We start from the raw sequence: 21,934 nt of genomic DNA, 5'->3' as shown, positions 1-21,934 counted from the left end.
TCCCAACGGAAGTCGTCCGAAGCAGCCGTTCCGTTCTGCAATCATGGACGAAGAATCAGTCAAGATATTATTAGTTGGTGATGAAAAATGTGGAAAGACGTCGTTTCTCTCGTCCGTATGCCCTTTATCGAGATCATGCCATTGGGGGGTCTCACAATGCTAATGAAATGTGCCCCTGAGATAGACGACTGAGCGCCGGCGAAGGCACCGGCCCCATCAGATTGCTCAGAGATATTGACCAACCCTTTATTTTCGAGATCAAGTTTTCTGGAAAACCGTACCGTCTAGAGTTTTATGATACAAATAGCCCCGAGAACTGGAAGCTTCTCGAGCCGGACATCGTCATACTGTGTTACGACATAAGCCAACGGCTGAGTCTGATCAACATGAGGAGACATGTATGTTCTCCTGAATGACTCTCTCTCTCTCTCCTCTTTCTGTATCCCGTCTGACATCTGATACAGTGGCTTCCGGAGGTCAAAATGTCCTTCCGCAGGCCCGACCGCTTGCCTATTCTCATGCTAGGTCTCAAGAGAGACCTACGATCTGAAGACGACCCTAACGGGATCATCTACCCCCAAGAAGCATACCAGCAGGCGCAGGAGATCCGCATAGACAAGTACATGGAATGCTCCGCGGTGACGGGCGAACTGCTCAAGCTGGCGTTTGAGGAGATTGGTAAAACCGCAATCATGACGCGGAAGGCCGAGGGAGGACAGAGCGAGGGCGGTTGTGTCGCCATGTGAGATTCGTTGCCTCGTCAGGGCTACTCTGTTATTCCGCTCCATGAAGAAGAGGACACCCTAGAGAACTCGGTGCCCTCGAAAGAAGAGGACATGTCAGAGGAATCGGTTCCGTTCAGGGTGAGTTGCGAAGTGTGATGCGGCAAGGCTTTCTAAGCAGCGCCGTTCGCAGCCTCCTCGGCGCCTTCTTCTTCCCCTGCCTCCTGGGGGAATGAGCCAAGCACTTCAGCAATGATGTTGACCATCTCCTCCTGCTGGTTTTCATCGAAGCGCTCAGGCATCTCTTCGATGACGGTGTTCAGAGCGGCGACGGATGCTGGGCGCAGATTCAGGATCATGATGACCTCACCCTTGGCCAAGTCATAGGGCTGAAGCTTTCCCAGGAGCTGGGTGATACAGTCTGGGTGATAGGTGATGGGGTCCTGGCTAAGCGGGTTTGGTGCTGTCCGCAGATACTGGAGGAGCTACATATGTGTCAGCCATGAGTTTACAACACAAAAGCAGATACCCAATTTTCATTGCATGTATCACCGATATGAAGTCAGACTCACCTCTCTTGCCAGTGCTTCAAGGTTGCCGGGGCCGCGGCGCTCTCCACGCTCACGCTTCTTCTGACCAAGCTTGCGCTCATTCAAATGTTGATAGACCTCATAGTTGGTCAAAACTGCCGACTGAGCCTCAAGGATCTTCATATTGATTGCGTGCTTGGCGCGGGGACGACTAGGTTGCGATTTCCGGGTAGAGGAGGTGTGATGCAAACCGTTTGATACCAGGTGGCGACGGCGGCAATTGCGTATCAGCCCAAAAAAGAGTGCGGAAAATGCAAGCTGCGCAGGCGCTTGGTGTTTGCGGAAATTGACGTGTCGGTGTGCAAGGTGAAGAGGCTAGGCCAATGTACCTGTCACTCAAAACGGAACCTCGCAGATGTTCTTTGAGAGGGCCGGGAATAGATTGTCAAGTGGTACAACCTTGGACAAGCTGACGTTTAATTTGACAAGGGCGAGTGACTGGTGACTCTACCTTGGGGTAGAAAATATCGGGTCGCCTCGAATCCAGTTGAGACTTGTGAAAACTTGGAAGAGTCAGACGAGGTAAAGGTACTGTGTAATCTCGTAAAAAGAATTACACCTGTGACTGTACGGATTTCTGGGGCGAGCAATGGAAGGCAAGGTACGATGCTGCCGCAAATTCTTCTTGACAACCCAAGTGCCCCGCGGTCGATGGCCGGTACGGTTGGCAACGAGCTGCAGGGAGATAAAAAGGCAAGCAGAAAAGCAGGTGCATTAACACGGCCCAAGGCACCAATCACGATGCCCAGTCCCCCACTCTGCCATGTGCCAAATTGTCGCAGAGTACGTACCGGATCTGGAATTGCGCAATGAGAGGGGGAAAGAGCGTTGGTGTTAGGTTGGCGGCTTCAGATTCAAAGTAGGCGCCTCCGCTGGCCGGTGGCCGCTTGCTCCTGCCTGCGGCCCTGCCACCTGCACCTCTCGTCGTTAATAAAAGCCGGTCGGTTACTCGCGTTATTTCACTCCTTGTTAGAACGACTACCTACGCAGTACAGTACTACACTAATAAGGTAGGGGGAGGTGTGAGATTCCCCAGGTACTCCTTCCTGCCTCAATATCATCGTCAAGGAGCGCTATTTTCTGGATGTACATTCAAGAGGCATATACTTCGTCTACATTATCCGTACAATCACGAGGCAGCCAGACTTTTTGACAAGGGGATGGATTGCAGAATGTCCACCTCATTCGGCATATCGCAGTCAGAATTAGAACAAGAGTCACTGCTGCATTCCGGGCAGCGTTCCACGAATCCAATGCAATTCAATCCTCCCTGTACGAAGTCAGTCGTCGACACTGTACCTGCGTACCCAGTCGCCTGTGTCTCCCGCCGCCGTCACCGCCCTCGCATCGCTTCAGGCATCTCCGTCACCGGTCTACGGCACTTTGCGTGAGGCTCGGCGTGTCTGGGCAGCCTGGCAACGACCGGAAGAATACAGTGCATGGTTAGAACGTCGTCGGGGCGCAAAATCTCTGCGAGACTGCCAGAGATCGGAGTCATGAACATACACGCAAGCGCAACAAGGTACCCGTGCTAACCTAAAATGGCGCCTTCTACACCCATCCACCCTGTGAGAGAGCCCTGTACAATCTCTCCTTCTACCCCACCACCACACATTTCCACCTGCCACCCCCAAGTCCACATGGCGGCGACTGCACCCGACCCCGATTCCTGCCAATCCCAAACAAACTTATCCACTCAGAGATTTTCCTTTACAACTTCTCGACAACCCCAGCTTCAGACAGAATTCCCCCCCGCTACCAGCTTTTCCCTCCTCCCTCTCCTCTTGAGCTTGTTCGTCATGCTCCCGTTGTGATCGCATCTCTAGAGGCCTTCCCCCTCATCCTCGCTGATTGCTCTCCAGCTCTCCAGCATCTTTACCACACAATTCCCTTCTACGCATACCCTCGGCTTCGGCACATTCCAGTCGCTGTGACGTCGCCCTGCACCCCACTAGCAGATTTTTGACACCTCCAGCAAACCCGACACCGGCTCTTTCGCTCGCGATCCTCCAACCCGCACACGACACCTTCGAACCCTCAAAAAATACCCGGGGTATCTTTCTCCACAACCATCTTCGAATACCCTAGCTGCGAAATACACATTGCAGCCCCGGCCTTAACTCTCTATTCTCTTCCTCAGGTCCTAGTCATACCCTCGAGTGGTACTAGGTTCAGCCTCCAATATCGCCGGTTTCGCCCGACCACTATTCTTCTCTTCTTCATTTCAACCATTGCTTCTCGAGCAATCAGCAACTATTTACAATGGTCCGCAATATCATTGTTCTCGGAGGCAACTCCCACCCGGAGCTTCTTAACAGTGTTTGCAACAACCTCGGGCTGAACCCATGCGAGCGCATTCTGTCAAAGTTCTCTGTTGGAGAGAGCCGCTGCGAGATCAAGGACTCTGTGCGCGGCAAGGACGTCTTTATCGTCCAGACTGCATCTGGCAATGTCAATGACAACTTCATGGACTTGTGCATCATGATCTCTGCCTGCAAGACGGGCTCCGCCAAGAGAGTCACCGCTGTCATGCCTCTGTTCCCCTACTCGAGACAACCCGACGTCCCCTACAAGAAGGCCGGAGCACCTCTATCAAAGTCAGCAGCAGGGACATCCAAGAACTACACCTTTGAGAGTGTACCTGCGACCCCAGGTCCTGGCATTGCGCGCAGCATGGGTCTCCCCAACGGCATTGACGGCATTGCCTCAAAGCTGGCTAAGAGCAAGCTCAATGAGGAGCGTTCTAATGGAATGAACGGTGTCGACCATTCCAAGACCAATGGCAACGGCCGTAACCACCACGACTCGGTATCCTCTCAGGTCAGCTACACCAACCACGACAACGAGCAACAGAACCGAATCGATGGCTTCCAGTCCAAGCCTGGATACAAGCAGTGGGTTGCCCAAGCTGGCACCCTGGTTGCTGACCTCCTGGCTTGCGCTGGTGCGGACCATGTGGTATGTCCCTCCCAAAAGACCCCTTGAGAACAGCTTGAGAGAGCGTTCAAAGGGGTCCAAAGGATTCGTGAAGTCAAACTAATCAAACGCAGATCACGTAGGTTTCCTTCCCGATCATCCTTTTGTGTCGTGCTTTACGCTACACAAAGGCCATCGCTACGACCTTCTCTAGAGCTTTTTTTTCAAATGCTCTTTGTACCTGCATCGCTTCATTGCTTCTTTCCGAAGCACATGCTAATGATCGCAGGATGGATCTCCATGATCCTCAGTACCAGGGCTTCTTCGATGTGCCGGTCGATAACTTGTACGGCAAGCCTCTCCTTATGAGGTACATCCGCCAGAACATCCCCAACTACAAGGATGCTGTGGTTATCAGTCCCGATGCTGGTGGAGCCAAGCGCGCCACTGCCATCGCTGACGAGCTGGACATGGCTTTCGCCCTGATCCACAAGGTAGGCCATTATTCCCCGAGGCAGTAGACACAGGATTCATGTTTTCTTTTACAGGAGCGACGCCCGACCAAGTACACCGAGCAGCGTAATGCCAGCATGATGCTGGTGGGTGATGTCAAGGACAAGGTCTGCATTCTCGTTGACGACCTCATCGATACCGGCAACACTATTACGAGAGCTGCCAAGTTGCTCAAGAAGGAGGGTGCTACTCACATCTATGCCCTCTTGACGCACGGCATTCTCAGTGGTGACGCCATCCCGCGTATCAACGCTTCTGCCATCGACAAGATGGTCGTGACAAACACTGTCCCTCAAAAGGACCATATGCGCGCCTGCTCCAAACTCGAGTTCTTGGACGGTGAGTGTTCTCGAATACTGTTGTGTCCTGGTGAAACGTAGCTAAATTTCGGCAGTCTCTCCGGTCTTTGCGGAGGCTATCCGTCGTGTCCACCACGGCGAGTCGATCAGCGTCCTTTTCCAGCACAACTAAAAGCATCATCACGTGGCGTTCGAAAAGAAACATCGGCTTTTTGCATCGGAGGGTTTATTGGATTCCACCAACTGATTTCAGGGAATCTCAGCAACCGTTGGTGTTGTTTTACTGGCGTTCAGCACAGGGGGTGGGTTGAGTGTGGCATCTTTTCTTACGCCATGGACATTCTAGACGTTTTCCTCTTTTACCCGGACTTATCAACAACATACCAGCTCGTTTCCCATTGGAAATGATGCAAACCAGTGGCAGCCCCGTTGGGCTAGCCACATTGCTACACACAAAACAAAGATACTTAGAACCTCGTTCGTAAGATGGAGGCTCTCTGTACAGCGGAACAGCGGACCCGAAGGGGGAGCTTTGCTATACACACAAACTTTTCATGTCTGATGGGTTACACTTGTCCGTTTTACTGTTTGCGACTTCGAACGTTTCTTTCATGATTTTTGGGACTTGTGCGAAACGGGGGCCAGTACAGCGCTGCGCAATAGTCTTCATCCCGTCCACATAACATAAACATATCCGTAGAAGGTTCTGCCGCTTGATGATTGTCAGCGTGCCCGTAGACAAACCGTGACATATATCTGAGATAGATAAGAGATCTAGCAATCAAGATGTACAAAACCTCTGTCATTTTGGAGGCGAACGGTATGTGCCGTCGTTGTGCTGTTGTTTGTGTGCTGATGAAGGCTTGTACTTGCAAAATGGGTTTTCACATGTCAGATTTACTCATCGAAAAGGAGGTTCAATCTCTCATACTCTTACATATAGATATGGCCCCAAACCAGACTCAAGAAGACAAGAGGGAATTGAATCTAAGCTGATGAAGTTCCAAAAGAAAAAAGCAAGGATGTCGGAACAAACTCCTACAAGCCAAGAAGTTCCCTTCTCCAAAGGACTCCCAACCCCAAACTCCCCAACTTCCCGCCCGGGCCCCACCGATCCGCGATTTCGCGGGGTACATTCATTTGCTTATCTTATCGGGGCGATGGAAGCCAAGCTCTCGCCCCGCCATCCCGCTGAGCTTCCCTCTCTGAGGATGCTTAAACCGAACGACATCTTTGCCGTGACTTTTGAGCCTCGGCAACGACGTCAGACCAACGAGGACGAGCAGCATTTCTCAACACACAACTCAAGTGGTTTTCTCACACCTTCCTTCCGCGCATTCGTAGACAATCCAGGTCCGGGTGACTCTAGTAGCATAATCACACAACCGGGTCATTCGCAATGGCGACCCTCTCCGGCGCAGAGCGCATCCGCGCAATCACAGATGAGGACGGCATGTTCAAGGCCTTTGACACGTACCCATGGAAAAGAGACAAGATGTTCACAGTATGTCTCCCTCGTAGCACCGCCACTCATTCTTCAGCTATCTGACGAGGTGGGTGTCATATAGTCCGGCCTCTACGCGATCCTCGGCGATCCAAACACGGAAAACCCGCAAGGCACACCCACCGACCTCGCGATCCACGCCAGGATATTCTACTACGCCCAGCGCATCGGCGTGACCATTGACTTTGCAAAGTACAAGGACTGGCTCGCGAAGCACCCGGACCATACGCCCCCCGACGTCCTGCCTGAAGAATACAAGACCACCGGCACAACTAGCTCACAAGGGGCATCCTCCTCCACAGCTTCCGCAGCCAGCGGCGCAACAGAACCACCAAAAGACGACGTCCCAACACTAACATCGAAGCTCGACAACCTCAACACCAACGAGGCCACCCCCGCAAATCCAACACCAGACTCATCCTCAAACCCCGCAGACGAAGTAACGCCCTCATGGCAAACAGCAGCGCCAAAATCAGACCTCTACGTCGAACAAAAAGCGCAGCCGAAGGAGGGCGCCCCAGGCCAAGGAGACGACGAACCAGCGTACCCAATGGGTTTCGCGCAGATGCTGGAGATGATTCAAAAGGGGATTCCCATCCCTGGCATCAGACAGATCCCAGACACTGTCGTTAGAGACGCAGTGAGTATTAGCCCCTTGTGTTTCCCCTTTCTCTTTTTCTCTTCTCAAGATCATTACTGAACTTGCAGTCTGTGAAACCATTTGGGAAACGTGCGGTACCCAAGAAGCCGTGGGAGAGAGATGTCGCAACTGCAGAGGCGGTAGAGAAGCCATCTGTAGTCGACTCTGAATTCCCACCGTTAGATGACGCCGTATCACCTGCAGAAGAGGCTGAGTCTGTAAGCAAAGAAGCGTAAAACGATGCATGATCAGAATCATGTAGGATTCAGGAGGCAATACGAATGGCGTTCGGGAGAGGGGCATAGGGGTACAATGCTTGTGGATTACCACAGAGTTAACAATGTCAAGCAAAACATTATGATCCCGACATGGGAAGATCCCATTTACGACTTCGCATAAGATAATCGAGGGGACCAAGTTACTTGTAGAAGAGTCATTTCTAGGGAGCTACCTAATGCTCAGTTGAGGACTGCCACAGATGCTGTCCAAGCCGGACCAAGGCCGCACTCCAAAGTTTCCGGAATGTGATACATAACTACATACAATCATTGTCTTTGACTTTTGGTCTGATATGCCATGCTTGCCTAGTTGTCCATCCTCGCCATCCTCCGGGTTGTCCAGTTTGAATTTTGATGAGACTAAAGGAGTATCAAAGGGGTATGTGGATGTGTCGATGAACCGCCATGTATAGATGCGAGCATTCTGGCTGGGCTTCGTGATGCAACTCCAACGCCCACTTAGGGTTTCGAGGTCACACTGACGCAACTCCATATCGCAAAATCCGTAACCATGAAGTGTCCAATGCACTCAGACAAGTAATAACCTGCCGAGCGTAGGATGACAGCTGATTTGTAAATTAATGGCTGAGGAAGATGTTTCGTAAGCACGGACAAATGAGGTGGTGCAATGACTTTGTCAAAGTTGAGGGAAATCGAATGGGGTGACAAGGAATTAGGGGAAAGAGGTCCTATAGTGACGCAGAGTGAGAACAGTTGAGAAGTTGATGGTGACAGTATGAAAAGATGGTGACAAAGTCTAACGGTAGCCTCCGCCACCGCCGCTGTAACGAGGACCGGCACCCATTCGGTTCATGGCAGGGCCAACTCCGGGACCGGGACGAGTAGCGACAGCGGGGTTGGTGCAAAGCATGCCCACACGAGATCCAAACTTGGAGCCACGAAGAGAGACCATGTGCTTGCGAATGTGGGCGGCGACAACCTCGCGGTGCTGCAGACCCGCATGTGTGAGGATGTACTGAATGAGATAATTGCCGTACTGGTCGCTTGCAATGTCGACGAGGGGGATGCGAGGGCGATCGACACGACCCTCACAGACCCGGTCAAGATAGCGACTGAGGAACTCTCCACCGCCAATCTTCAGGCACTTCTCAACAACCTTGGAGGCGTACTGATCAGTGCTGTATTCGGCAGCGTAGCGAATGACATGGTCGATAGCACGGCTTCTGTCCGCTGGAGCGCCATGCTCACAAATATGCTGGATGCACCAGTTTCCGAACTGTCCGTGAGCCACAATGTCAATGTTGGCAAGGACTTCCTCAATGCAGGGCCGCTACAAATCCATAGTTAGACACGCATATAGAAAAGAGGGTAGGAAAATGTCAGCATACCTTATCTTCCTCGAGACAATTCTCGAAGATGTTCTGGACAACCAGACTGCCAGTTTCGCCCAAAGCGACTTCGTGCCACATGCCTCGCAAAGCCTCGTTGACGAACTTCATGATCTGGGGCGGGGACTCGGACCATCGAAGCTCAAAGAGCTTTTGCCAGACATGACAGGCGTAACGATGAATGACGGTCTCGGGAATTCTGCGAAGGAGTTCATGGACCATGATAGCCTTGTAGTCCTCGGGAACGGAGTCGAACGCCTTCTGAACGACATGGCAACCAAATGGATCCATGGACAGATTGAGAGTATTGCCGCGAATGGCTTCCGCGATCTTAACAACCTGCTCCGGAGTGCCATGCTCGAAGCAACGCTGTACAAGGAAGTTGCCAAAACGGTTGACCATGAGAGGATATGCTTGAGCAACGATTGCCTCCACGATCTCGTACTTCTGGTCCGGAGTGCCAACCTTGAGCTTCTGCTGCAGGAAGATGGAGGCCTGCTGGTCGTTGTTGCAGACAATCTTATCCACAATATACTTCCAGTTGCAATTGACGTTCCGGTCCAACAAGCGGCGATAGTTGAGAGGCTCAGTAGTTGGCAGGTACGTCTGGCCCTCAGTGGCAATGGCCTGTTTGAGATGGAACATTAGCATTTTACATCAAGGTACCTATCTGCCATTATCACGTACCTCGCTCTTCCATCCATCGCCAGTGGTGAACTCAGTTGCATGGGGCGACAATGAACTTCCCGGGCCCTGCTGGTTGAAGCCTTGATAGCCCATGTTGCCTGAAGCGCTGCCTGGAGGACCACCCATGGGGTCGAACGGAGCAGGAGAGGGAGTGAAGCCGCCAAAGTTATGTCCAAAGTTAATTCCTCCGTATGGCTGAGGAGACGGCCAGCGGCTGTTGTCGAACCGGTTGTTTCGGCGACTGCTAGGGGGCCGAGAGTACATCTCGGGTTCATGGCTCATGCGATCATTGCGATAACCATCCGCCATAGAGTACGGACCAGCGGGGTCCATATAGCCCTGGTTGAAGCCGCCACGTCCGCCAACGAACCAGTCACCACCAGAGTCGGAAATGAGAGCAGCCGCACCAAAGGAGAGAGGAGCTCTGTTGTTGCCCCAATGGCGGGGACGACTGTAGTTGTTGATGGAAGGGGCGCCGATATCCGAGGAGTTGTCGTCGGTAGGCCAGGCGTTCTCAGCTCCGAATGCCCCCAAACGAGCCGCAGGCGGAGCCGGAGCAATGTCTTCTTCTTGCTTGACCGAGCGCGACTGAGCCAGTTCGTGATCAAGGCGAGAGATCTTGTTCTGCGCTCGGGCAAGCTCCATCTTCAGTCGAAGGAGCTCGTCCACGTTGCCGCTAGTCTCCTTAAGAGCGGCACTGGTTGGGCGACTCGTAGGTGCAGTCGTGGGGAACGAGTCCGTGGCAGGAGTGATAGGGACCAAGTTCGTCGTCGAAGAAGCCTTGTCGAAGTGACGGGAGTACAAGCTGTTCTCATCAGAGTTCTTCAAAGCCTCGTTCTGTTGATCGAGGGCAGCTTGCTGCTCAGATAGCTTGGCAAGGAGCATATCCATAGGGTTCGTGCCAGCAATAGTGTCCTGATTGGCCTTCTTCTGTCGTCGCTGTGAGCGGAGCGGCAGATTGCGGGTGGAAGAACCAACCTTGAGAACATTCTGATTGGCGAGCTTGGATGAAGCAAGAGTTGCAATAGTTTGCCTCTGCTTGAAGGCAGGGAGACCCTTTGATATTGGTTAGCCCGGACATCTATCTTGATCGAAGAATTTGTGTTGTACGGCAGTGGCCAAGGGCAGAAAAAAATGATAGATCTTCAAGACAGCGGTGAGAAAAGAATTATACTTACCGAGGCAGCTGACTCGATGGAAGGCTGGATGTTCTCCTCTTCGTGACGAGGCTTCAAAGCCGGAGGAGAGCTTCGCTTGGGGGTCTTGGGGGTGAGACCCGCGGAGGGAGGTGTAGACATCGTGACGTCGGACAATCTCTTCTTGGAGGGTCAATACTTTGCAGAAGATAGAAACAAAGGTAATGCCGTAAGGTGGCAGACAAGTTGAGAAAGATTCTTTGGGAGGAGACACAAAGAAGAGTGCTGATGAAGTTCTTCTCTGTGGTGGGGGGAGAGGTTTGTTTGTGGAGGAGTTGTGGAGGGGAAAGGTAAGGAAAGCTTTTTGTGGTGGGAATGGGGAGACAATGGGGGATGGGAAGGTGAAGTAGGAGCGAGGAAGGAGCTCGAGTTGGTGTTGGGAAGGAGACAGTCCCGGGCAGCACAGGCACCTCTTGGAAGGCAAGGCGTACGAAGGCCCTAATCGAAGCTATTGCGGGTCAGGACAGAATAATCTGAAAGAGCCGAGATCGTGGAGTTGGTTCCGAGTTGAAGGAGGAATGATGAGCTGCTGCTTGGCCTGACGAAGGAAGGGCTCTCGTTGAGGGCCTTGAAGTCGAAAGGAGATCGCGACTCGGCTGAAATTTAGCACAGTCTTCCTGATATGGGCGAGCAGGTACCGCAAAGGTCTTTCTACAGGTGAAAGACCTGTCGACCCGCTCCATATTCCAGGTGAAGGAGGAGGGCCTGGCCAGCCGGCCTCGACTTATTCACCACTGCCTACCCTAGCGTCGCCGAATCATCATATGGAATTCAACTTGAGGGGAGAGCTTACCGCCCCTGCTGCCTTGCCCCAATCTTCTCATCAACCCTGAGAAAAGACTCAGCCTTCTGCTCGTATGCTTAGGTATCCAGTTGTGCCCAGGGTAGTAGAAAGAGAAACCCCGCAGATCCAGGACCGAGCCTAGATGGGATTTTTCCTAGCACTGAGGGAAGTAGAAGATCCTGTGTGTCTTTACTTGCGAATAGCTCCACGCAGGGCGCATTGGCGTTCGAACCTACCGATCAAGGCAATCATTCAGCTAGGATTCAATGAAATGGGAATTGTCGTTTGAAACATGAGACAAGGCTGTCTCTCGGAGAGACTTTTGATTTTGTGACTCTGATATCCTCCATAGTATTTGTACACTGGCTGCCCTCCATGTTGATGGACATCCTCCCCATGGTCCGCTGAAGCCGTGATCCACAGTATTTTTATACCATGCCTGTGCCTGAAGGTTCCTAGGCCTCCACATACTTTGACAGAGCCACCTGGGCTGCCTCGGTCGGCAACTATACTGCCCAAAGTCTCGCCACTCTATATACATGGAGAGTATTCTGGCGCGCATGGTTTCGAGGGATCGCTCGGTAGTTGCACATCGTATCGTACAATCAATTTCGTGGCAAACGTTTATCGCTTCTTGGGCTCCGCTGTAGAAAAGTCAGCATAACCATCCAATCGGGAACAGCAAGCGAGACAACTTACTCTTCGTCTTCTTCTTTTTCGGCGCACTCTTTCCTCTGGCCTTCAATCTGTCTAGGCGTTAGCGGTAGCTCCTTCGCCCCCTTCAGCCCATGACGTACCCAGCAATGTGCTCCAAGCGGTCCATCTCTTCCAAGTCGAGAGTTGTGACATGAGGGCCAAACTCTCTCTGCACATCCTTGACCGTCGCAACCTTGCGTGGGTAGTAGTCGGCGATTGCAGGTCCCTTCAATCGCTGGCGCAGGATCTTGTTGCCCGTCCTCACTCCCTCGGGGTTAAATACTGTCGCAAAGACTTCGCATTGGGCCTATAGAAGTTAGCGAACGACCAGAAAAGTCAGGGAATCGCGTAAATTACCTTCATGAGGTCCAACAACCTCGCGCGTGGGACACTCATCTTTACAGGTCTTGACAGAGCTCTATCAGATCAGCCAGAAATTTGTCGCGAAGTCGAACAAGCTTGGGCGAACCTGAGTCCTGAACTGGACCCGCAAGATGAGAGCTGCGCACTCCAATTGGTTGCGGGCTTGGGATCATCGATTGGCCGTTGTTTTTTGGTACGTACCTTATCCATGTCCTCGCATCCCAGGCTCAGGGACTGGATCCCTGCAGCGAAAGCACAGTGAGCTCCACCCAAGCATAGACTGCTTAATTTTTGTTGCTTCTTGATGAGATGGTCACTGGTGAATAAGACGTAAGTATCAACATTGCGACAAAATCCTCTCATTTTTATCGGCCAGCATTTGGGTTTTTCAGTTTACAACATCGATTACAAAAGCTCGTCATATCATTCGAGCAGAATTCGCGGTGTGTTTGTATCGGAAAAGAATCGAGATGAGCAAGCGCTCGAGTTCAGGAACGCTGCCACCGAGCAAGCGAAGACATACCGAAAGCGAGGCAATAGACTTGCTTCTCGACCACGGCGATGATCTCATCAAATGCCTACAGGCGCTGACCAAGGCGAAGACAAGATCTTCTATTCATCGTGAAGACTTGCAGAAGATCCGGCAGCTTAGCAAGGTGTTGTTGCCATCTTTCGAGCAGTTGGCTGGGGAAGGAAATACACAGGCCCTAGAAAGTGGTGAGGTCGAAGAGAATGAGGTAAAGGCATTCACTCCCTTTCATGCGTTGTCAATTTCTTACTGACTTTATAGGGAAAGAATGCATCACATGAGGACGGCCAATCCCCATTGACACCTAGGCAAAGCCTAGTGGTCTCAGGACCGCCAATACCGTCTTTCATCTTGGTCAAGCCGTGGACGCCAGCCGATATTCCGAAGACAATGCCGCCTCTTCCAAAAATCACGAATCCTGTCCTAGAGTTGGCGGCCTTCACCCATGTAGGCGTGGCCAAGCACAAATCGGATTTGAGTTACGACCGCCTTGAGTGGCTTGGAGATGCCTATGTCGAATTGATCTCGTCTTCTCTCATTTTCCAAACTTTCGGGGGGATGTCAACAGGCCAGTGCTCACAGATCAGAGAGCTTCTGATTCGCAATGCCAACCTGGGAGAGTACTCAACACACTACGGGCTGTTCGAAAGAGCGAATCTGCCGTCCGAGTTCAAGCCCAGAGGTACCCAACCGGCCGTGGCAAAACCACATGAAATCAAAAAGGTTCGCGGTGATCTATTTGAAGCATACGTCGCCGCTGTGGTTCTTTCCGACCCCATCAATGGTCTCGCTCGAGTTGCGGAGTGGCTCAGGACACTATGGGCATCGACTATCAAAGACCAGATCAGGTCGGTTGCCAAGACGCCTGGGTTACAGACAGTCAAGGAGCTCAGCGCAACGGTGACAGAAGAGTCTAGTCTACCGCCAAAGGTCCTCCTTAGCCAGGCTATTGGTGCGAACGGCATCACCATCCGCTACGAGGACTTGCCCAATGCGAACAAGAAAGACAAGTACAACAAGAAGCTGGCCCTCTTCAGCGTCGGAGTGTACCTTGACGGATGGGGCGAGAAAAATAAACTCCTCGGAACAGGAAGCGACTTGAATAAGAAGGAGGCGGGCCAAAAGGCAGCGCAAATGGCGCTGAACAACAAGAAATTGCTGAAAGTGTACCAGGAGAAGAAGAAGGCTTTCCTGGATGCTCTTGGGGAGAAATAGGCGAGGTTAGAGTCAGGCGATTGCACTATACCCACGATACCAGTCTCAATTGAAGCAACAACCATCTAAGAAGATGTATGAGCCTCATAGTGACTAAATTGCTCAAAAAGCTAACGCCATAAAGTACACAGCTAGGAAGAGCTGTTAGGGTGGTTGAGAGAGCACATCAGAGATGCCAGATGAACTCGACTCGGACGTTCGCTGAAGTGTTAACCATACAAACCGCGTGGGTGCACAACCTTCTGCGTAGAAGCCGAGATGAGTAAACAGCTAGCTGCCCAATGCCGAACAACGATGGACCTCCGTAGCCGCTAAGCTGGGACCCATAGGCCTCGGCTCAATATCAGCTTAGAAACTTGTACTGAAGTCTCAATTGACGGAACTCTAAATTGAGGACGAAAACATAACGAAAGACAATGGAACGTCCCGCACATCCAGGGTTACCCGCATTTCACGTGCCTACATGTCTTTCTCGGCCGACAAGCAGATGCCGCAGGCTACCGGTACCTAGCTTCAATCACACGCACAAGGGAGAGAAGACGCGGGGATGATGGGAGTAAATTGCTAGTCGGGATCTCGGAGAAGCACAAACCCCTGACAAGCCCGCGTCAGGCCCGCGCACCCAGGTCCCACGTCCACTCTAAACTCCCCCAGGTGCTGCTGGGTTGGGGTCGCAGACTCCCAGTTGGTTGCGTGGGTGCGTTGCCGTTGCGCGGGCTTCGCTGCGTCTGCGTTGCGTTGCGTGACCCACGGCCGAGGCAAACACAATTTACCGGAAATCGCCCACCCCTTCCGATGCTGCTAACATCGGCGCGAACCCCCCAGTGGCCCTCCCAAGGGCCCAATTTAGAGACAGCTGATTGCCGGTACCGAAATACCTGTGCCTCATTGCCAGCACCCGCCATCGCCGCCGCTACTCTCCTGCTACCCACCAGATCCTTTCTTTCTCTTTGGACGACGAAGGGAAAGAGTCCCATGGCGAAGCTCTCACATAATGCATGTCAGCGTGCTGGATCTCTAACTCTCTCCTTTTCCCAGCACCTGTTGTTCCCCCATTCCGTTTCAGTTCCGGCTGCCAAGGTACCTCGCTCTACCGGCACATCCAGGTGATTTACGGAACTAGGTTATCTGAGTTGCTATCTTCGCCTGGTGTTGTTGAGCCGAACCCAACCCCAACGCCCAGAACACCTCGGATATACTCCCCTTCAACGAGCGCGTCTTCCCTCCCTTTGCCAACTAATCACGTCGGTCCGGTCGCCTCGAGAAACGGCTTTCTAGATGGCTGACTCCGTGGGTGAGTGCAAGCAGAACCTTTCTATGCGCTCGTTGTGGAGAGAGCAATTCCCCGGCTAATTATGCGATTATGCCTTCTCTCTATAGATCGCGTGTTCGTCCATGCCTTAAATACCGTCAAGAAAATCCCCAAAACAGGGGCATCGCGTCCCCCGCCGTCCGACAGACTTCGACTCTATGGCCTTTACAAGCAAGCGATGGAGGGGGATGTCGATGGCGTCATGGAGCGGCCGACCTCGGCTTCCGGCATGCCAGCCGACGAGCTTCAACGCGAGAAAGACAAGTGGGATGCGTGGAACCTCCAGAAAGGTCTAAGCCGGACGGAAGCAAAGAGAAGATACATCGAAGCATTGATCGAGACGATGCACAAATATGCGACAACACCGTGAGCCCGCATGCCCATCCTACTGTTACTGGAACCGCTCTTTGCGCATCGCAGCCCACTAACTCGTCACCACAGAGACGCAAAGGAACTTGTCTCGGAACTCGAGTTCGTATGGAATCAGATCAAGAACAATAGCCCCAGCTCGACCGACTCTTCACCGAAAGGCACAGGTTACACCGGCGAATTACGGCAGTTCCAGCCACCCCTGGCTGGATCCGAAGGCCCCCTGAAGGTTCTCAGTCCCATGAGCGAGGACGATGCCGCGGAAAGGAACTCAGATGGAAGGATAGGTTACGACGATGATGACGAAGGGGACGCGCTCGTGCCCAGCAGCAACTGGTCTCGCAGCGTGGAGCGCGCACTTGAGAAGCTGTCCGCCGAGGTCGCGGCATTACGAGAGCAAATAACAACAGGAAGAGAGTGGAAGTCCAAAAAGTCACGAAGCTTCCCAGCCTGGCTACGATGGTTAACATGGGTTATTATGAAACATCTAGCCATCGATATGGTGCTGCTAGCCTTCATCCTACTGTGGATGCGCAAGCGGAAGGACCGGCGACTGGAAGACTTGGTCCGGGCAGGTGTGAAGTTGATGCGGGAGTACGTGAGGAACGTCTTACCCGCCAGATGACAATTCTCCCGCTGGCAGCAAGAGAAGGCGAAGCTTTTAGGCTGACATAGCATTGATTCGATCAACAGCACTGCTACTGGCTGACTATAACAACACCGGTCTGCTGATCGTCTTTTACGGCCTTCGCCCCCCAAGCTTAGGAGGCTTCTTCGGCAGCGGTGACGCTTTGAAGTCAGTCCTGGAGTAGCGGCGTACACTCCCATGACGGCCCGAATATTTGTGTCCCTTGATTTGAACATGGGGAATAATCTTATCAAGGGAACAGTCTGGATAGCGACGATAAAGAAATCCCCTCTTGGCGATGGGCAGTCAAACCAGAATGTCCCCCAAAGGACATCATAAAGAAAGCCGTCACATGGGAAAGCACCATACATACTGTGCCAATTGCAACAGTTGGCCAAGTCTTCGGGCTAAGGAGGCAGGAACCGACTGAACTGAACAACCTACCTATTCAAGGAATGTCCAGAGCTAGGACCGGCCTGATCATATAAATGTGATATCCAATAGCAAGCAGTTGTAAATTCAAAAATTTAACGTTTCACTTTCATACCTATACCACACTTGCCCATTCACCTGTTACACCAGCGAATTTGAGGAAACTTCGACATTGGGCTTCACTAAAAGTGAGAAACAAGCAAACAAGCATCGTGAACAGAGTCTTTGCAACGAAACTTGATTATATATCATTCATGTGTGCCCATTGAGATTCGAGTCAATTGCGAAAAATAAGCAGGACCGGGGTGTAAGTTCGGAGCCACCTTGAAACTGCGATCACAGACGTGGGACCTCAGCTTACCCTTACAGTCTTAGTCCCACCTTCCCAAGAAGCTCAACCTTAACCTTTCGTCTTCCACCTACCCCATCATATTGCGCAACTCGACGAGGTCACAACACTGCGAAATCTACCTGAGATGCGGTCAAGGCCCAGATTGGCACTCAGATTCTGATGATAGCGACGGATTCGTGGGCAAGATGCGAGAAACCATAAATGATCAGTCGACGAGACATGGAAAAGCAGAGGTTGCTGCCGAATATATCATGGAGGAGGAGGAGGAGGATATCCCACAAGCCGTGCCGGCTCTGGCGATGTTCATTCCTCTGGAAGAGAGCCTCTTTGATCCTTACGACGCTCCGCGTACCGAGATAGAGCGCATCAAGCTCTGCCAAGAGAATCTTGAAAAACACACAGCCGCCGTCGAGCAGAACCTTGTCTTTGTTTATGAGCGAGAGCACAAGCGAATCTTACAGGTAGCGAAACAAGAGGAAGCGGAAAAGGGCTTCATTGAGACACCCGCAGGCCTCATGCAAGGCGAGGAAGCTCTCATCATGGAGTCGGTCCACGCCCCGATACCGCCCGGCGCTGATTACAACGACCGGCACCTGTCCACATACAAGCCTCCCGAGACTCCGCAAGTAATGCCTCCTAGGCCATCAGCACTTCAATGGTCTCTCTACAATGCTGGCCAAGCCGTGGGTCAACTGCACGGATACCACAACCACGCCCAAGAGCTCAAAGAGCCCTATCAAGAGATGTTGGATGCTGCACTCAAGGCATCGTCTGCCGACCAAGGGCAGGGGGATGAGACTGCTCGGAGCTAGAAGCGACAAAAGGTAGCTTGAGTAGCAGTGGGCGGAAGTGTCTGAGGAACACAACATGAACTGGGAATAGTAGGCAAGACCGCCGGGGACCTAAAGAAGATGGTCGCCCGACGAAATCGCTGCCATTTAGAGGTGTCTCGCGTAAGGCGGCGATGCGTCCGCACAGCGTTTTGTGTACATAGGAAATGCACATACACATCACGAGATATTAGTAAAACGCACGTACTATATACAACAAAGTCTCGTCGTCATCATGATATGTAACGACCGGCGGTAAGAGGCAGCGGTCATTGAAGAATTCTCCCATGCTTCCATAAACGGCGTCAAAAAGCTTCATCTAGGTACACTAGATAGAGGAAGGCTCGATCAAGCATCTTGCGAAGCTCAAGCTCACCTACGATAAGTGTCCATACAATTTAAAGTGAAGAGGAAAAAGAGAAAGAGGCGCTCTGCGACGAAATTTTCCGCAGACTAAATGGTGCTCAGAGGGATTTCTTGATGCCTCAGGCGAGAAGTAAGCTCCCGGGATGGTCGACCAATCACGGTTGATGTAAATTAATCGCGATTTACGCACTAGCGCCACCAAATCCCCATGGTCCGGGACAGAAGAGCAGTTCCCTCCCGACGTCAACGATTGAATATCAATCCGCCTCTCACCCAAACGCCCTCCCCCGTTTCGTCAGAGTCTCAATCCGTCAAGGCGATACGATGCTGCGGCATTCATTAGCACGTTCGGCTTGGCGGACTGGCAAGCAGGCCGCCAATGCCTCGCGAACTTTTGCTACAACAGCTCGCAGGAATGCCGAAGTCGAACTGACTGTTGGTAAGGACGAACCCGCCCTCGCGAGGGGCTCAATTGGTTTCTATCGAGGTTTTGCTGACGAGATCTACAGATGGAAAGAAGGTGTCTGTTGAAGGTGAGCTGCAATGTGGCCGTGTCCGAGGATTCCTACTGACCATCTTCTAGCCGGCTCCGCCCTGATTCAAGCTTGCGAAAAGGCAGGCGTCACAATTCCCAGGTTTGTTCAGCCGTCAACAAACAGTCTGTATGGCATTAACTAACTCCTCAACAGATATTGCTACCATGAGTACGACGCCCCTTTCGATCGAATCGATGACCGCTGCGAGGGATGACCCCCGACTGACAAATACAACAGAAAGCTTGCGATTGCCGGTAACTGCCGTATGTGCTTGGTCGAAGTCGAGCGTGCACCGAAGCCCGTAGCCTCCTGCGCATGGCCCGTCCAGCCCGGTATGGTCGTCAAGACCAACTCTCCCATCACACACAAGGCCCGTGAGGGTGTCATGGAGTTCCTCCTCGCCAACCATCCTTTGGACTGCCCTATCTGCGACCAGGGTGGTGAGTGCGATCTCCAGGACCAGTCGATGCGATACGGTGGCGACCGTGGCCGCTTCCATGAAATTGGCGGCAAGCGTGCCGTCGAGGACAAGAACATTGGCCCCCTCATCAAAACCTCCATGAACAGATGTATTCACTGCACCAGATGTGTGCGTTTCTCCAACGATATTGCCGGTGCCCCCGAGATGGGCTCTTTCGGCCGTGGCAACGACATCCAGATCGGTACCTACCTTGAGAAGAACCTCGACTCCGAACTTTCCGGCAACGTTATCGATCTGTGCCCCGTTGGTGCCCTTACCTCGAAGCCTTACGCTTTCCGCGCGAGACCTTGGGAACTGAAGCACTCCGAGTCCATCGATGTCCTCGACGGCTTGGGATCCAACATCCGTGTCGACTCCCGTGGCCTTGAGGTTATGCGTATCCTCCCCAGACTCAACGACGACGTCAACGAAGAGTGGATTAACGACAAGACTCGTTTCGCCTGCGACGGATTGAAGACCCAGAGATTGACCATGCCTTTGATCCGCCGTGAGGGCAAGTTCGAGCCCGCCGACTGGGAGCAAGCCCTCATGGAGGTCGCCAACGCCTACCACCACATCCAGCCCAAGGGCAACGAATTCAAGGTCATTGCCGGTGAGCTGACCGAGGTTGAGTCCCTGGTTGCCATGAAGGACCTGGCCAACAAGCTCGGCTCCGAGAACTTGGCCCTCGACATGCCCAACGGAAGCAAGCCCGTCGCCCACGGCGTCGATGTTCGCTCCAACTACTTGTTCAACTCCAGGATCTACGGTATTGAGGAGGCCGATGCCATCCTTATCGTCGGAAGCAACCCTCGTCACGAGGCCGCTGTTCTCAACGCTCGTATCCGCAAGCAATGGCTTCGCTCTGACCTCGAGATTGGTGTCGTTGGCGAGACTTGGGAATCAACTTTCGAGTTTGAGCACCTTGGTCTCGACCACGCCGCCCTGAAGCAGGCTCTTGCCGGACCCTTCGGCAAGAAGCTCCAGGCTGCCAAGCGCCCCATGATCGTTGTTGGCTCTGGTGTCACTGACCATGTTGACGCCAAGGCCTTCTACGAGACCATTGGTGCCTTCGTCGACAAGAACGCCGCCAACTTCATCACCCCTGAGTGGAACGGTTACAACGTCCTTCAGAGAGCCGCTTCCCGCGCCGGTGCCTTCGAGGTCGGCTTCACCACCCCCTCCACTGAGGTTGCTGAGACTGCTCCCAAGTTCGTCTGGCTCCTTGGTGCCGATGAGATCTCTGAGAAGGACATTCCCAAGAACGCTTTCGTCGTCTACCAGGGCCACCACGGTGACCGCGGCGCCCAGATCGCCGACGTTGTTCTCCCCGGTGCTGCCTACACCGAGAAGGCTGGTACCTACATCAACACCGAGGGTCGTGTCCAGATGACCCGTGCCGCCACCTCCCTGCCCGGCGCTTCCCGCACCGACTGGAAGATCGCCCGTGCCATCAGCGAGTTCCTCGGTGCTCCCCTCCCTTACAACGACGTTGCCCAGCTTCGTGACAGAATGGCCGAGATCAGCCCGGCCCTGGCGGCCTACGATGTGGTTGAGCCCGTCGCTCTGCAGCAATTGAGCAAGGTTCAGCTGGTTGACCAGAACAAGGGCTCCAAGGCCAGCGGTACACCTTTGAAGAAGGTTATCGAAAACTTCTATTTCACAGACGTCATCTCAAGAAGGTATGTTGTTCGCGTGTAGACGTTTTCGAAACCTTTGTCAGACATAGCTAACATGTACATCCAGTTCACCGACAATGGCCCGCTGCTCTGCAGCCAAGGCCAGTGGCAGCCCCAAGACCAACTTCATGGCACCAGGCATGGAGGAGGACAGGCCAATGGGCCAGATTGCGTACGGAGCATGAGGGACAGACTGTACGACTACGATCGTAGAGGGAGGAGAACGAAGATGAAGAAAAGAGAGTTCCTTTGTTTGGGATGGATGCATTGCTTGTATATAATAGCACGCGCGGGCAGAGAGTGGCGGGTAGTTGAAGAAAGTAAATACCTTCATATTTCTTGTGTTTCGTGATACCTTTTGATGTCATCTCAAGTAGCCGTCATTAGTCAAGGAGGTTTACGAACCTATTAGGTAGTCAAGTGTGTGACACGATGAATTACCGCTCAATGAAACCTTACCGCTATTCTTACCAGTACTCATATCACCATCATATCCCTCCCCCTCATTGAGGTAGTCAAGGTAGTTGATACTCCCAAATCTTGGAGTACACTCTGGCAGTACACCACGAGAGTACGTCTTGACGAAAGGTATTCAAAGGTATCTAGTGGTAACGACGATGGTGATCGTACAACTTTCCAGCCCTACCAGTTACGCACGTCGCCTCCAGCACACCTTGCTACAAATTTTG

General features: G+C 52.6%; 10 protein-coding genes across 10 annotated transcripts; 7 read left to right on the top strand and 3 right to left on the bottom strand.

The window, feature by feature from the left end:
• Nucleotides 1–43: 43 nt before the first annotated feature.
• On the top strand, nt 44–746 carry BDZ83DRAFT_758102 (P-loop containing nucleoside triphosphate hydrolase protein; the record flags this gene model as incomplete). Its single annotated transcript, XM_060514984.1, has 3 exons — nt 44–111; nt 185–398; nt 465–746. 3 exons carry the CDS (start codon nt 44–46, stop codon nt 744–746), a joined length of 564 nt encoding a protein of 187 aa, XP_060358200.1.
• A 149-nt stretch (nt 747–895) lies between these two features.
• Nucleotides 896–1,435, bottom strand: BDZ83DRAFT_592895 (RNA polymerase Rpb4-domain-containing protein; the record flags this gene model as incomplete). The annotated part of the gene is made up of 2 exons (XM_060506578.1): nt 896–1,207; nt 1,295–1,435. The coding sequence occupies 2 exons, from the start codon at nt 1,433–1,435 to the stop codon at nt 896–898; spliced, it is 453 nt and encodes a 150-aa protein (XP_060358199.1).
• A 2,139-nt stretch (nt 1,436–3,574) lies between these two features.
• On the top strand, nt 3,575–5,212 carry BDZ83DRAFT_592910 (ribose-phosphate diphosphokinase; the record flags this gene model as incomplete). Its single annotated transcript, XM_060506580.1, has 4 exons — nt 3,575–4,274; nt 4,499–4,722; nt 4,777–5,080; nt 5,136–5,212. The coding sequence occupies 4 exons, from the start codon at nt 3,575–3,577 to the stop codon at nt 5,210–5,212; spliced, it is 1,305 nt and encodes a 434-aa protein (XP_060358198.1).
• A 1,023-nt stretch (nt 5,213–6,235) lies between these two features.
• BDZ83DRAFT_642443 (uncharacterized protein) lies at nt 6,236–7,728 on the top strand. The gene is made up of 3 exons (XM_060509616.1): nt 6,236–6,544; nt 6,609–7,184; nt 7,253–7,728. The coding sequence occupies exons 1-3, from the start codon at nt 6,440–6,442 to the stop codon at nt 7,418–7,420; spliced, it is 849 nt and encodes a 282-aa protein (XP_060358197.1). The 5' UTR covers nt 6,236–6,439; the 3' UTR covers nt 7,421–7,728.
• On the bottom strand, nt 7,729–11,161 carry BDZ83DRAFT_712524 (armadillo-type protein). Its single transcript, XM_060511615.1, has 4 exons — nt 10,677–11,161; nt 9,499–10,554; nt 8,812–9,438; nt 7,729–8,753 (listed from the first exon to the last, which is right to left on the bottom strand). Exons 1-4 carry the CDS (start codon nt 10,794–10,796, stop codon nt 8,220–8,222), a joined length of 2,337 nt encoding a protein of 778 aa, XP_060358196.1. The 5' UTR covers nt 10,797–11,161; the 3' UTR covers nt 7,729–8,219.
• Nucleotides 11,162–11,734: 573 nt separating this feature from the next.
• On the bottom strand, nt 11,735–12,641 carry BDZ83DRAFT_642440 (mitochondrial ribosomal subunit S27-domain-containing protein). Its single transcript, XM_060509615.1, has 4 exons — nt 12,532–12,641; nt 12,276–12,481; nt 12,178–12,224; nt 11,735–12,122 (listed from the first exon to the last, which is right to left on the bottom strand). Exons 1-4 carry the CDS (start codon nt 12,568–12,570, stop codon nt 12,103–12,105), a joined length of 312 nt encoding a protein of 103 aa, XP_060358195.1. The 5' UTR covers nt 12,571–12,641; the 3' UTR covers nt 11,735–12,102.
• A 366-nt stretch (nt 12,642–13,007) lies between these two features.
• Nucleotides 13,008–14,281, top strand: BDZ83DRAFT_724470 (ribonuclease III domain-containing protein; the record flags this gene model as incomplete). The annotated part of the gene is made up of 2 exons (XM_060512658.1): nt 13,008–13,274; nt 13,328–14,281. 2 exons carry the CDS (start codon nt 13,008–13,010, stop codon nt 14,279–14,281), a joined length of 1,221 nt encoding a protein of 406 aa, XP_060358194.1.
• A 1,355-nt stretch (nt 14,282–15,636) lies between these two features.
• BDZ83DRAFT_592885 (acyl CoA binding protein-domain-containing protein) lies at nt 15,637–16,587 on the top strand (the record flags this gene model as incomplete). Its single annotated transcript, XM_060506575.1, has 2 exons — nt 15,637–15,959; nt 16,035–16,587. 2 exons carry the CDS (start codon nt 15,637–15,639, stop codon nt 16,585–16,587), a joined length of 876 nt encoding a protein of 291 aa, XP_060358193.1.
• Nucleotides 16,588–17,189: 602 nt separating this feature from the next.
• On the top strand, nt 17,190–18,596 carry BDZ83DRAFT_642432 (uncharacterized protein). Its single transcript, XM_060509614.1, has one exon. It carries the CDS (start codon nt 17,560–17,562, stop codon nt 18,184–18,186), a length of 627 nt encoding a protein of 208 aa, XP_060358192.1. The 5' UTR covers nt 17,190–17,559; the 3' UTR covers nt 18,187–18,596.
• Nucleotides 18,597–18,630: 34 nt separating this feature from the next.
• Nucleotides 18,631–21,719, top strand: BDZ83DRAFT_642429 (uncharacterized protein). Its single transcript, XM_060509613.1, has 7 exons — nt 18,631–18,700; nt 18,764–19,009; nt 19,080–19,103; nt 19,154–19,205; nt 19,260–19,274; nt 19,344–21,248; nt 21,313–21,719. Exons 1-7 carry the CDS (start codon nt 18,685–18,687, stop codon nt 21,428–21,430), a joined length of 2,376 nt encoding a protein of 791 aa, XP_060358191.1. The 5' UTR covers nt 18,631–18,684; the 3' UTR covers nt 21,431–21,719.
• The last annotated feature ends 215 nt before the right edge of the window (nt 21,720–21,934 follow it).

The sequence above is a fragment of the Colletotrichum acutatum genome, assembly GCF_030867785.1.
Source record: "Colletotrichum acutatum strain CBS 112980 chromosome Unknown BDZ83scaffold_201, whole genome shotgun sequence".
NCBI lineage: Eukaryota > Fungi > Ascomycota > Sordariomycetes > Glomerellales > Glomerellaceae > Colletotrichum > Colletotrichum acutatum.
This window is presented reverse-complemented; position numbering and strand designations above follow the sequence as displayed.

What these genes read in the sequence shown, in the direction of transcription:
- BDZ83DRAFT_712524 (XM_060511615.1), bottom strand. Translation starts at nt 10,796, where the DNA reads ATGTCTACACCTCCCTCCGCGGGTCTCACCCCCAAGACCCCCAAGCGA. An exon ending in CCATCGAGTCAGCTGCCTCG is followed by an intron (nt 10,555 to 10,676) that starts GTAAGTATAATT and finishes CCAATATCAAAG; the next exon opens with GGTCTCCCTGCCTTCAAGCA. An exon ending in ATTGTCTCGAGGAAGATAAG is followed by an intron (nt 8,754 to 8,811) that starts GTATGCTGACAT and finishes ATGGATTTGTAG; the next exon opens with CGGCCCTGCATTGAGGAAGT.
- BDZ83DRAFT_642432 (XM_060509614.1), top strand. Translation starts at nt 17,560, where the DNA reads ATGCGAGAAACCATAAATGATCAGTCGACGAGACATGGAAAAGCAGAG.
- BDZ83DRAFT_642440 (XM_060509615.1), bottom strand. Translation starts at nt 12,570, where the DNA reads ATGAGTGTCCCACGCGCGAGGTTGTTGGACCTCATGAAG. An exon ending in CGCTTGGAGCACATTGCTGG is followed by an intron (nt 12,225 to 12,275) that starts GTACGTCATGGG and finishes ACGCCTAGACAG; the next exon opens with ATTGAAGGCCAGAGGAAAGA. An exon ending in GAAAAAGAAGAAGACGAAGA is followed by an intron (nt 12,123 to 12,177) that starts GTAAGTTGTCTC and finishes ACTTTTCTACAG; the next exon opens with CGGAGCCCAAGAAGCGATAA.
- BDZ83DRAFT_642443 (XM_060509616.1), top strand. Translation starts at nt 6,440, where the DNA reads ATGGCGACCCTCTCCGGCGCAGAGCGCATCCGCGCAATCACAGATGAG. An exon ending in AAAGAGACAAGATGTTCACA is followed by an intron (nt 6,545 to 6,608) that starts GTATGTCTCCCT and finishes GGTGTCATATAG; the next exon opens with TCCGGCCTCTACGCGATCCT. An exon ending in ACACTGTCGTTAGAGACGCA is followed by an intron (nt 7,185 to 7,252) that starts GTGAGTATTAGC and finishes CTGAACTTGCAG; the next exon opens with TCTGTGAAACCATTTGGGAA.
- BDZ83DRAFT_642429 (XM_060509613.1), top strand. An exon ending in AAAGAAGGTGTCTGTTGAAG is followed by an intron (nt 19,104 to 19,153) that starts GTGAGCTGCAAT and finishes ACCATCTTCTAG; the next exon opens with CCGGCTCCGCCCTGATTCAA. An exon ending in ACAGACGTCATCTCAAGAAG is followed by an intron (nt 21,249 to 21,312) that starts GTATGTTGTTCG and finishes ATGTACATCCAG; the next exon opens with TTCACCGACAATGGCCCGCT.